This window comes from Narcine bancroftii, chromosome 7 (genome assembly GCF_036971445.1).
Source record: "Narcine bancroftii isolate sNarBan1 chromosome 7, sNarBan1.hap1, whole genome shotgun sequence".
Taxonomy (NCBI): Eukaryota; Metazoa; Chordata; class Chondrichthyes; order Torpediniformes; family Narcinidae; genus Narcine; species Narcine bancroftii.
The window spans coordinates 14,914,746-14,927,972 of record NC_091475.1 but is presented as its reverse complement, the minus strand read 5'-3'; the positions used below and the strand labels follow the sequence as shown (position 1 = coordinate 14,927,972).

The 13,227-nt window shown below is 39.0% G+C and overlaps 1 protein-coding gene across 6 annotated transcripts in view; it reads right to left on the bottom strand.

Annotated features, from left to right (window-relative positions):
* Positions 1-8,644: 8,644 nt before the first annotated feature.
* Positions 8,645-13,227, bottom strand: part of hlcs (holocarboxylase synthetase (biotin-(proprionyl-CoA-carboxylase (ATP-hydrolysing)) ligase)) — a 128,786-nt gene continuing 124,203 nt past the window's right edge. For 4 of the 6 annotated variants that reach the window (XM_069888946.1, XM_069888947.1, XM_069888948.1 and 1 more), the window contains one exon: positions 8,645-10,190. In XM_069888946.1, coding sequence (XP_069745047.1) covers positions 10,016-10,190 — 175 coding nt within the window. In that variant the 3' untranslated portion in view covers positions 8,645-10,015. Of the gene's footprint in view, positions 10,191-11,129; positions 11,711-13,227 lie in introns of those variants that run through there. The other 2 variants (XM_069888950.1, XM_069888951.1) reach the window with 2 other exon arrangements.

Here is a 13,227-nt window from a genome sequence, read left to right as displayed (position 1 = left end):
AGATAGCAGGATCAGAATTTGTAAGAAATAAAATACAAGGGTGGTGGTGCAAGTATTCTGACATTCCCGTGTCCAACAGTATTTATTTAAAATGATGGTACAAATCAAATTTGCTTTTCAATATTTTCTGCGGATCTCATTGCTTAATTTCCTTCCATTTCCAAGAGTGAAAAACTAATGGGGTGCTGTACCTGCACCAGATTGAGAAGTGGTGGGTACTGTTGTGTCTTTTCACTGTATTTCATAGTTCGTGATTTGTAGCGAGTGCCAGTTGTTAGTTGTGTCAGGTGCGAGTGTATTGTGTGTGCCTTGTTCCCTGCAGCAATTTCCCCCCACAGGTGAATAAAGATCTTTTAGTTTGATCAACTTGTGTTCAGACTCATTGCTTTTTGGGCACTGCCGAATCTCTTCCTCATATTACAACACTCTACTCAATTATCCTGTGTACCTTCACCAGAGGACTGCAACAGTTCAAGGTGGTAGCTCATCATCTTCTCAAGGGTAATTAGAAGTATACTGCATGAAAGCTCTTCGAATTAGCACTGACCATGCACCCAATTACCCTAATTTTATTTCTTCACTTCCACATAAATTCTCTCCATTGTCATCCACACAAACACAAGGCAATTTACAGTGCTCTATTAACTTACCAGCCCACAGGCCTTTAGGATTTGCGGGGAATAAAAAGTAGAGCACCTGCAGGAAATCCAGCTGTTCACAGGAAAAAAAAAACACACATGGCACTGGAGTTCAGGCTTGAACACGGGTGCAGTGAGGCAGCAACTCTCTCAATGCTACTCCACCAGCAATACTCACAGCCTCCCCCTTCCAAAATGAATACATATAAAACTTGCTGCTCGAATGATGTTTGTAATTGTTGATGAATTGTGCTGAGGGAGCGGTTAGTTAACGCCCGTCAGTTTGAATGCAATGAATAGGCTTGTGAAAACAAATGAGAAAGAAGGGCTTGCAGTAATGAATGAGTTGGGTCCACATATTCCAAATCAGGCAAGCATAAAGCGGTTCATGGATACATTAGCTTGCTTTGTGTTAAACCAGAATAGGGTGTTTACACACAGGAATTATTTTGGACATAATATTAAGTGCAGAGATTCAAACAAACTTTAAAAAATTCAAAGTTAATGTTGCAATTATTTTCATGGAATTAAGATATATTAAGACATACAGCATGATAACAGGCTCTTTCGGCCCACGAGCCCGTACCGCCCAATTACATCCAATTAACCTACCACCTGGTACATTTTGAAAGGTGGGAGGAAACCAGAGCACCTGGAGGAAACCCACGCAAACCTAGGAAGAGGGTACAAACTCCTTACCTTTGAACCCCAGTCGCTGGTGCTCTAACAGGGTTGTGTTAATCATCACCTTAATATTTGAGTCATCTTAATTTATCCTTTGGAACAGAGATTATATTTAAGACAGTTGTTGCCTCATTATTTAAAAATAAATTTGAGTATTCAATATTTTTACAGCATTTCAAATTCCTGTGCCAGCTCTCCACGTGCCATTAAAGATTGACCTCAGTCAATAGCACATAACCACTGTGTGTAACCCTAATGCATATTTAAAGGCTGTTAGGGGATCCAATGAATGGGAGACTCTTCTCTGGGCTGTAGTTTCCCTGCCTGAAGGAGAGAGGAAAGTAGCAGGCAAATGAAAAAGAATATAGTTCTTAGGGACAGAAAACTATTACGCCACCAAACTTGCATAACGTTTAACTGGTCATAAATCTACAAGTGACGGCCGCGATGATTTCTGTGCTTTGGGATATCTTGTTCCAAAGGAACACTTACATTTGGAAAGGACAGGTTAGTGCTCTAATATATGTATATATGTGCTTTCGCTTAATTTACTCTGACAGAAATTATTGGCATGAACAGGAAATTATGTTCTGCCTAAGCTTGTGTTGTAAAATGATGCCTGTGGATACACACAGATTTGGCATCGTAAGTGAATTCATATTGACTGGAATTCCAAGAGGAAACAAGTTCCAGGATAAATTAGGGAAATAGGCCTGTGTAACATCATGGCTGTTTCCGAGATTTTTTTTTGTTGTTGCCCAAATCAGATTATTGGCATTATCCTGTAGTGTTGAAAGTGGACCAATAAAAACAAAGAAACTTGAGGCCTATTTTTTTTTAAAACGTACAAAGGGAGTTTACAAAAGCACTAAATGTGAAACTAAGCAGGGTTCCAAAGAATTGTACTGGCCGATCTAAGGATTTCTACTTTTGGAAATGATTTTTTTTTTAAGTAAACAATTTATTAAAAGTATTCTTCCTGTCGTAAATATATCAGGCAAACAATCTTCTTTCAGAAAAGCAATTCAGACAGAATAAGAATCAAGTTTATTGTTATGAACATGAGTCACAAAGTATTTAGTTTGGTGGCAGCAATATTGTGCATTACAGATGCAAAATCGCTATAAATTACATATCCATAATTATAATATTTAAAAATAGTCAAAAGAGGGAAAAAAATGAGGTAACATCTACTGTTCCATTGTCCATTCAGAAATATGATGCTGAATGGAAGAAGCTTTTTTTGGTAACATTGGGTGTGTTTATTTGGGATCCTGTAAGAAAAAGGAATGGCCTGGGTGGTGATGGTCCTTGATGTTAGAGGCTGTTTTCCTGAGACGCCGTCTCTTAAAGATGCCCTTAATGGAATGAAGACTAAAGCCCATGATGGCTCTGGCTGCAGCCTTTTCCTGTCCTGGACATTGGCTCCTCCATAACAGACCTTGAAGCAACCAGTCAGAATGCCCTTCACGGTACACGTGTAGAAATTTGCAAGTCTTTAGTGACATACCAAATTTCCTCAAACTCCTCTTGAAATATATCTGCTGGCAAGCCTTCTTCACGATTACATCAACATGATGCCCCCAGGACAGATCTTCAGATATTGCCACCCAGGAATTTGAAGCTAACCCCTCAACGAGGACTGGTTTGTGTTCTCCTGATTTCCCCTTCCTGAAATCCACAATCAATTCCTTTGTTTTGCTAACATTGAGTGCAAGGTTGTTGTTTTGACACCACTCAACTGGCTGATATATCTCAGTCCTATATGTTTCCTCATTGCCGCTTGTGATTCTGCTGACAACGGTGGTGTCATTGGCAAATTTGTAGATAGTATTTGAATTATGCTTAGCCATACGGCCATGCATGTTGAGAAGAGCAGGGGGCTAAGTACGCATTGTTGAGGTGCACCTGCGTTGATTGTCAGTGAGGAGATGTTGATATTGATCTGCACTGACTGTGGCGTGATGAGGAAGTCAAGGATCCAGTAGCAGAGGTCCAGAAGCCAGGATGCAAGAAAGCGCCAACTTCATAATCACATTATAATGAAAATAGAGATATTGTTTACCGTCACATTTAGATTACACTAGCAATTTACAGACCTCAAATAGCACTTAAAAGTTTAACAATGTGGCTACCTGATGTTTGAGGGGTTTATGAATAGCCTTCCAAAGTCTTCAGCATTTTAATGCATTTTCAAGCTTATTCCAGTAGTGCCGTTAACCAAATAAAATTTTCACTAATCAAGGTAATTCTAATAATTTTTCTGATACAATTTCTTCTTAACAATGTTGAGAGTTTTCAATAATGAATAAGTGACATCAGAGAGAAATCTCTAAAAATGATCAGTTGAAATGAGAAGGAGTTGAGGTTAACAGCTACAGCTGCAAATATTTATCCAACTCCTCTGTAACTACTAATATTAAATTTGTCCCTGTCCCGCATCGGACTTGTCAGCCACAAACGAACCTGCAGCTGACGTGGACTTTTTACCCCCTCCATAAATCTTCGTCCGCGAAGCCAAGCCAAAGAAAAAAATATTAATTTAACTCCTTTGCATGTTTGGGGTGAGTAAGCTTTCCAAATCCATCTTCCACGAAAGTCATAACTAAAATTTGATATTTTCAGTCTAACAGAAGAAAACCCCAAATAACGATAAAATTAATCATTGCATGTAAACTTGCAATTTAATGTGGACAATCATGGAAAGTTGACTTTCTTTTTTCTAAAAAAATTGAGAACTCACTAACACATGTGATTTAGAAATAAAATACAAGGGTGGTAGTCCAAGTAATCTGGCATTTCTTTGTCCAATGCTACATATTTAAAATGATTTCATAAATCAAATACACTTTTCAATAATTTTTGTGGATCTCATTGTTCAATTTCATTCCATTTCTAAGAGTGAAAAATGAATGGACTTGCCTGTAAAATAATGCGTTTACTTTCTCTTCTAACCAAAGTCATTGTTTTAAAAGTAATTATCTTTTTTCCTCTGAAATCACATTGAAATGTGAAAATTAGTTACCACTACTGCAGTTTTTTTTTCAGTTGAGGATCATTAAATAACCTCAGTTTATCAAATTGATAACCAGCATTAAAACACCTTTGCATACCTTTGTGCTTTGTAAAAAGATAAAAATTAAATGTGGATTCAATACATTTTCAATCTTTGAAAAATTAACATCTTATAATCACAAATATGTTTTCTATACGTAGGGATGTGGATATTTAGATCTGTAAATTATTCAAGCAAACAGGATTATTGTTTAATTAAAGTGCTTGGTATTGGAGGTAATTATGTTTGAGAAGCGGTTAAGAGAGTAGAAATAAATAGGTAATTTTTTGAGTTGAGGGCCTGCAATTAATGCTGGGACTCTAGGAACTTGCAGTCTGGGTGCTGAGTTAAAATGTTTGATAATGATACACAACTGGGTGGTGAACTGTATTATGAGGAAGATAGGCAGGTTAAGTGAATGGATGAGGACAGGGCAGATAGATGAGGATGGGAAACAAATGTGGAGGTTATCCACTTTGGTAGGAAAAATAGTATTGTTTTAAATGGTAAGAGATTTAAATGTATTTTATTCTGAGCAACCTGGATCATGTACTCAATCTTCAGAAGTTAGAATTAAGACAATTGGGAAGCCAAACAGTGTTATAAGAGGATTTTTTTAATGCCTTGTTCCAATTAAATAAAGTTCTGGTGGGACAATGTCAAGAAGTCTGGTTTTCCTACTCGAGTAAGTCCATACTCCCATTGGGAGTGCAGTAAGGGTTCACCAGATTGATTCCTGGGCTGGGCGTATGTTGTATGACCTCACATTAATCTGACCAGATCCGCCATGTTCATATTGAATGGCTGAGCAAGTTAGTTATTCCTGATCCTATTTTCTAGTGTCCAAGAATAAATCAAGAAATTTCCTTATGAGCTTAGAAGAGTAAAGGGGTAATTTATTTGAAATATATCACACACAATGGGAGAATAATATTTCTCCTAGTTAGGGTGTCCAGGACAAGTCCCAGAGTCAAATAAAGGGGCCACCATTCGTGTCAAATAAGACATTTCTTCAGCCAGATAACAGTAAATCTTCACCCAAAATGCAACAAGTACACATTTGCAGAGGGAATTCATGACAAGTGATTGAGAGATTTTTAGAAATTAAAGGAATAAAAAAAGTGGGATTAGTGCAGGGAAGTCACAACTAGGTAAATGGCCTGCCACAAACTAACTGAATGGTGGAATAGCCATTGAGGGCCCAATGGCCTCTATCCATTTCTATTTCTTGCACAGGCATTTGGCCCGACTCGTCTGTGGGGAAACTGGGCATAAATGCACTTGTTCAGTGTAATTTAAAAGTGGTCCAAAGATTACCGTTAAATATTTCAATGAGCTTAAAATTTTCAAAGAGGACCCAGTTTAGACTTCAGATGTGAAGAAATACAAATCTAGCAACTTGCCATGCCCATAAAAGACACATTACCTCCACCCCTAACATCTCCTTCAGGTCTGTTAAATAACATAACAGGAAGGTTCCTATGTTCTGTGCGGAAGGATATGGTTGGATAGTGGGTAATGAAGCAAATACAGGTCAATAACAAATGATGTGTTTCAATGTGAAACTGCCTGCTGTCAAGACAATGAGAGGTCATGTACACAGAAAAGGGAATCTATACAAAGAGGAAACAAAGTTATTCCCACAAGTTCCACCTGTGCACTGACTTGTCCACACTTCATTAGCTTCCATCTGTTAGAGATTCAAACAGGAAATGAAATAATAATGTATTTTACATTCAAGAAAATTCTTATATTACAATTGTATCAGCATTTGCTTTTTTATTTAAAAACTGTCAAAATAAAATTGTGGAGGAGGAGAAACAGTTGCTTTTCCTAATTGGCTCAAACTATTTGTGCAGGCCATGTTTAAAACATTTTTTTGTCACCCTTGAGTCTGAACCCATCTTTGGCCTCTCTTCACTCCACCATTTACTGCTAGTTGCATTAAACTGGGGCCTGAAACTGATCCACACATTTTAATCTCTGCATTTCCTAAAGTATGATGTAATAGTTAATTGTTAGAATTTATTCCTTTAAGGGCAGTTTCATGTTCGCAAAACCAAACAACGTGTGTTACAAGGTACACCATTCTTGCTCTTGTTAAAATTTTAAATCATTTTCTTATTTAATTTTTTCAAAAATTTAGACATCCAGCATTGGGAACAGGCCCTTTCGACCCATGAGCCCACGCTGTACAATTATACCCAATTAATCTACAACCTTCAGTATGTTTTGAATGGTGGGATGAAACCAGAGCCCCAGGAGGAAACCCATGCAGATACAGGGAGAATGTACAAATTCCTTACAGAGAGCGTGGGATTCATACCTGATCCCGATTGCTAGCGCAGTAACAGCATTGTGCTAACAGTACCGTCCTAACAAGAGACACAAAGTAACCATACAGAATGCTTTGCATGCATTTTGTCACTTGCAAAAGAAATATCAGACATGAAAAAGTATCCATTTGATTGGCTCGCGTTCCTTAATCGTAAAACAGCTGATGATCACAACAGGAAAAGATGGAGTTGCATCATCAGTGAGCGACAGGTAAGGAAGGATGTGGATGTAATACAGAGCGGGCAGAGATTTACAAGAATGCTGCCTAGATTGGAGAGCATGCCTCATGAGGTGAAGCGAACTTGGCCTTTTCTCCTTGTAACAGTGAGGATGAGGAGTGATCTGATAGAGGTGTACAAGAATGATCAGAGGCATGATTCTATGCAAAGACTGAAATGGCTAACATGAGGGGGCACAGTTTTAAGGTGCTTGGAAGTAAGTATAGGGAGGATGTAAGAAGTTCTTCACATAGAGAGTGGTGGGTGCATGGAATGCACTGCTGGCAACAGTGATGGGGATTGGTAAAATAGGATCTTTTAATAGATTTATTAGATACATGGAATGGAAAAAATGGAGAGTTACGCAGAAGAGAAATTCTAGGCAGCTGTCATTTAGCTTCTTAGGTTGGCGCAATTTCTTTGGCTTGGCTTCACGGACGAAGATTTATGGAGGGGGTAAAAAGTCCACGTCAGCTGCAGGCTCGTTTGTGGCTGACAAGTCCGATGCGGGACAGGCAGACACGGTTGCAGCGGTTGCAGGGGAAAATTGGTTGGTTGGGGTTGGGTGTTGGGTTTTTCATCCTTTGCCTTTTGTCAGTAGAGGTTGGCGCAATACTGAGGGCTGAAAAGCCCATGAATTTCTACATTCTAATAAAAAAACAGCCATTTAGTTCCAAAGAAATTACAAGCCAAAAATGAGCAGTCAACACCAGCCAGAAATTGAAAAAAGAATGGCTAACCAGTCAACTCTTCAAAATTCTTGTTGGTCACCAATGCTGCAATAGGACAAACATTTAATGATAATAACTTATAAAATGCTCGAGAAATTTTAGGCATGTCCCTACAATTATATTTTTAATCGATTGAAAGGCTTATCGTAAATATTTTAGTACAATGCAAAATATTTTTCCCCTCAAAAATATGGAAGTCACATTATACTCAAGAGTAAAATTTAAAAAAAGATTTTCTGCAGGTGAGTGGGCGAGCGGTAGACAGCAGCGTGACTTGGGCAGCCGGGTGGGGCGAGTGGTAGACGGCAGCGTGACTCAGGCGGGCCGGCAAGCGGTAGATGGCAGCACGACTCAGGGGAGGGGGGGGCTCATGAGAGACGACATTATGAATCGGGCAGGTGGGGGGTCGTGAGAGATGCCAACGTGACTCAAGCGGGTGAGGGGAAGGTGGTCGTGAGAGATGGCAGCGCCACTCAGGCGGGCGGGCGAGCGGCCGGAGAGACGGCAGTGCGACTCAAGCGGGTGAGGGGAGGGGGTTCGTATTATATATGGGGGTAAAATTTTTCCCCTCAAAAAATGGGGGGTGGGGGGGGTCGCATTATACACAGAACGCATTATACACGAATATTTACGGTATATATTTTCCATTAAAAGACAACATTATGTTAGAGAGTAAAATTTTGATCACCACAGACAGGCAGAAATGAATCTGAAATCTGCTTTTTCCATCATATGCAAACCTTTGGGAGAATTTTAGCATGATCGTGAAAGATTTCCATCGGAAATTAATATGAATGAAAACTCTAAGAAATCATTTTCAAGACTTTTTTGTAAAAAATGGATTTATTTTTGTATAAACATTAGAAACTGAAGAAAGCATTGTTAACCTTCAGAAATTATCTTTATAACAAACAAGTTCTAATCAAGAACTGTCTAATTACATATGAACATTGAAATGACAAATGTCAATTGAAATATTTTGTTTTTGAATAAATAATTATTTTTGCTTTCGAGGTTTTGATTTTGCATAAAAATAACTCCAAATTAATTATTCAGTACAAACTAGCAGGAGTGTTTCAATGTTAAAAGAATATTCTGAATAAAGACCCTAAAGAAAGTGTTTAATTATCCATTTAAATGATCAGAATGAAAAAAAATGTTATATTAAGTTTATACACTACCAAAAATAAAACAGAATCAAAACATATGGCCAGTCGTCCTAGCTGTATGAAGGCACATGTAAACTGTTCATGCAACTACGGCATTCATTCTAGAACATTATGGGAAACAGGCCACCAATGTAAAGTGGGCAGCATGTCTGAAGAGATTGTTGGGAAATTCCTGCTCAGACCTCATTCCTACAGAACTGACCAGATCTCCCCTGGTTGTTTGGGTTCAGAACAATATTTAGCTGCACACATCAGTCGTGACCTTCAGGTAGGTCCTGAAGAAGAACAGGAAATTGGAAGAGCACTTCCTATTGCATACGTATCAAAGTGAGGAATAGATAGATGATTCTGTGCTATGCTGAGAACAGGTTCTATCTATTTTACATTGGTTAGCTGTGATGTCAGAAAAGTAGCCATTTGAAGTTTTTGCAGCCAACCTTCGCCTGGTAATCTGTCAAACAAGGTATTTCTTAAAGGGTTATACTCCACATGAACCTTTCCTTCTTTAAATCAATCACTAGCAATGGATGGAAACCTTTGTTGGACTAAGTGCAGACTTGTTTAGGCACAGAAGATGGCCTGTAAAATTGTAATTATTTTCTCCTATAGTGAGTGACACAAGATACAACTTTAAAAAAAAAATAATTTAAATTTAGACATACAGCACTGTAACAGGCCAATTCGGCCTTACGAGTCCGTGCCACCCAATTTACACCCCATTAACCTACGTCCTGGTACATTTTTGAAGGGTGGGAGGAAACTGGAGCCCCCTGAGAAAAACCCATGCAGACACGGGGAGAACGTACAAACTCCTTACATATAGCACGGGATTCGAACCCAGGATCTGTCCCGATCGCTGGCGCTGTAAGGGTGTTGCGCTGACTGCTACACCAACCATGTCATCCTTTTTATCTTCATCTTTATTTTACAAAATTAAAGATTACTTTGTGGATTTTGGATACCTTTCCCAAGCATCTTCATAGCTCTTTTCCTAAAAATATCAACTGATACCCAAACCTCAGCAACTTCATCCTCTCTGGCAAAAGAGTGACCTCTCACTCATCACGCATTGTGCCCTGGAAAGTTTGAAATGAGATAAAAGACTCATAGCACAACAGAATTAAAAATTAATAATCTCTTCAGCTTGCCTGAAGAGCAAATATTCCACAAAACCTGGTCAGCTCTAATGGTGCTTGGTGACGATCAGGTTACGAAGCATGTCGAAGGAGTTCCCATCGGGCTGCACGGTAACCACATCATCATCACCTTCCAAAAGAACCTGAAGGAAGCCAGAATTATCCAGTCCAACAACCAATGCTGTAGGACCATCCTCTTTCCATAGCCGTACCTGCGTGCCACTTTAAAAAACAAACCGTAATTAGTAAAACCAAAGACAATCGTGTTTACAACAGATAATAATGAGGGAACAAAATACAAACAGATAAATTGCTTTCCCAATCTTCAAAATCTGCTGGAAAATGAGGAAGAGTGGGCAGATTTATTTTTGAACACCTAACCAACAGTCTGTATGAGTACATGGGGAACAGTTATAATGCACACTTAGGGTTCATGCAAATTGTTTCCATTTTGTACAAATGACAAGAGAATACCCAGGTTTTTCTCTTGACCCAATTCCAAGTGAAATGGCTAAATTCTGATACTACATTTAGTTGACACGTACAATGTATAAAAAGCACAATAGAAGCAAAAGAATACCAGATATTGTTGAGTTTTGCAAGTCATCCTATAATATACAACCCAAACAATTAAAGAACAAACTTTACAGGACGTAGTCTATAGATTTAAATCTTACCCATCCAAAATATCTCCTTCAAATTGGACACTTGGTTCAGTAGATACTGAGCCATCTGTCTTGCAATGAGAAATGAAATAACTAAATGCAGTCTTCTCTACATTGGAGAGACTGGTAGCAGATTGGGAGATTGCTCCACTCAGCGCCTCTACTCCATCCACAACAACAGTGACCTCCCAGTAGCCAAACATTTCAATTCTGAGTCACACTCCTGTGCTCACATGTCTGTCCATGGCCTTATGTACTATCCCACCCTGTCCACCTGCAGGTTGGAGGAACGACACCTTTTGTTCCATCTGGGCACTCTCCAGCCAGCTTGCCTTAATGTTGACTTCTCTGCTTTCTGCTAAATTTGCTCACCCTCTTTCCCTTCCCCCTTTCCAGTTCTCCCCTCCCTCCCCCCTTACCGACTCAGCCATCCCTCCTCCCCCTGATCACTGCTGTCACTTCCCTTCCTTCTCCACCTATCATCTCCTGCCTTTACCATTCCCCCTTGCCCCCTATCTTTAGTTCGAACGCCTGCCAGCGATCTCTCATACCTTGATGCAGGGCTCAAGCCCAAAACATCGGTTTATGTATCTTTATCTTTGCTACATAAAGGACACTGTTTGACCTGCTGAGTTTCTGCAGCATTTTGTGTTTTTACTTCGACAGCAGCATCTACAAATTTTTGTGATTTACCAATGGAATAACTGAAGGTAGTTTTATTGAATAAAATCAAAAGAAAAACATAGGAAGTATAAATAAAAGATAAACAGGATTCCAAACAGGCCCTGTGTCAATGCCAATCTAATTCATGCCAGCAGGTCAGTCAGACCACCTATTGTTGCTTTACATATACTAACTACAATTTCAATGACTGGATTAATTTGCTTTTAAAATAAGAAGGTTTAGGGAGCACAGCAAAGAAAAAAAAAGAACAAATCATTTGGTGCTTATTGGTTCATTTATTCAGGAAGCTCAAGACTCAAGCAGACACAGGAATTAATTTGGATGTAAATTTTTTCAGCCAGCCGACTAAACCACGAGGCTGCCGTCTGTTAAATCCACGCTGCACCATGCCAACTGCAAGTAAATGAAAATGTTCAAATATCTTTGTATCATTTCTCAATCTTTAGAGAGACTCTAAACAGTGTACTCCCTATGCATTACATTCACAGAAGTCCCATTGTGTGCCACATATTACTTAAGAGGACAACACTGATGACTAAATTCTCCAGCTGAAGGAAAGGCCAACCAGCAAACTGCGGCTTAGCATGCAGGTTTTCTGAGCAGTTATCCAAAACTATACAAGGCTAATTTGGAAGCCTGGTGAGGCATTGTGGATTAGTAAATCCTCTTAAAATACATGGGTTACTAGATAAAAATCAGATGCAAAATGAAAATGATTTTTTTCCTCCAAAAAAATATAATGGAAGACACACATTGCAACCTTCACAATTACTTCTTGACCTGTCTTTCCACTTAATCTTAACCACTGGACTGAAATTCAATACAAAAAGGAACCATTTTTTATTTTCAGTTACAATATCTTCATCTTTCCCTTTTAATCTTAGTGTTTATTTTCTATGTGAGTGCAGCCCAATGTTGTTTCTCCAGCACTCACTGTTCTTGGTCTCGAGTAAAGTGGACAGCCAAATCGCACTTTGTTCAGGCAGCTTTTCAGTATGGTCTTTGCAAACAGCTTACTTGAACATAGAACCGGTCATCTTTTGTGGAGGATAGGAATTTCAAACAATACTGGAAAAGCATCTGTGTGAAAAGGCAGAGTATCGACATGCGCTGCCAGAATGCCTCACATTGTGCAATTCTGTCTTCAAATATTCTGCTCTGACCTCTGTTGCCAGTGTCAACGTTCAGTGAGGCAGAAAACTGAAGATAGGCAGCCAGGCAGATGGAACTGAGGAACAGTGAACTGAAGAAACTGATCTGATTACTTCAGTGACTGATTTTAGAGGTAAAATGATATTTATAGAAAACAAAAACAAAAAATCCACGCGATTATCCTCTCGGATAGTTGTTTAAACAGAAACATTCTTCAATGCCAGTTGCTCAAACATTTAGTTTCATAAATTTAGGTTTGGAAATTGGGCCTATTAACCAATTTTTGTCTGCTAAACATTCCCTTCATCCTAAAACATCAACGGTGGTGCACATGCGTACTTGTGGAGCAAAGTAACAGATCACCACATGGTGAGAGTGTCGTCTGATGGAACAATAATCTAAAGTCAGTCCTGCCACTCTGGAACTTTAGACAACTTCTTATAACTTCATTATAACATAGGTTCAGCAACAGGGTAGAATGCTCACCTACATCATGTAATAAGATATTCAGTAATTAAATTTTGGACATCAATTGCCTCTGACTATATGTGTGATTCCAGCAATGTCTGGTGTATTCTGTAGATGTCACGTTGGAAGCACCAGTAGACTATGGAGTGGCAGGTGTTGATGGACATTTTACTTACTTTTAGGATTTTGCACAAACCAAGTGCTTCTAAACACATGGATTGGCAGATATTCTCCAAAGAACACGTTATGGCTGGAATAATGAGCAGAGCAGCTGTTGAAAGAGGATGGAA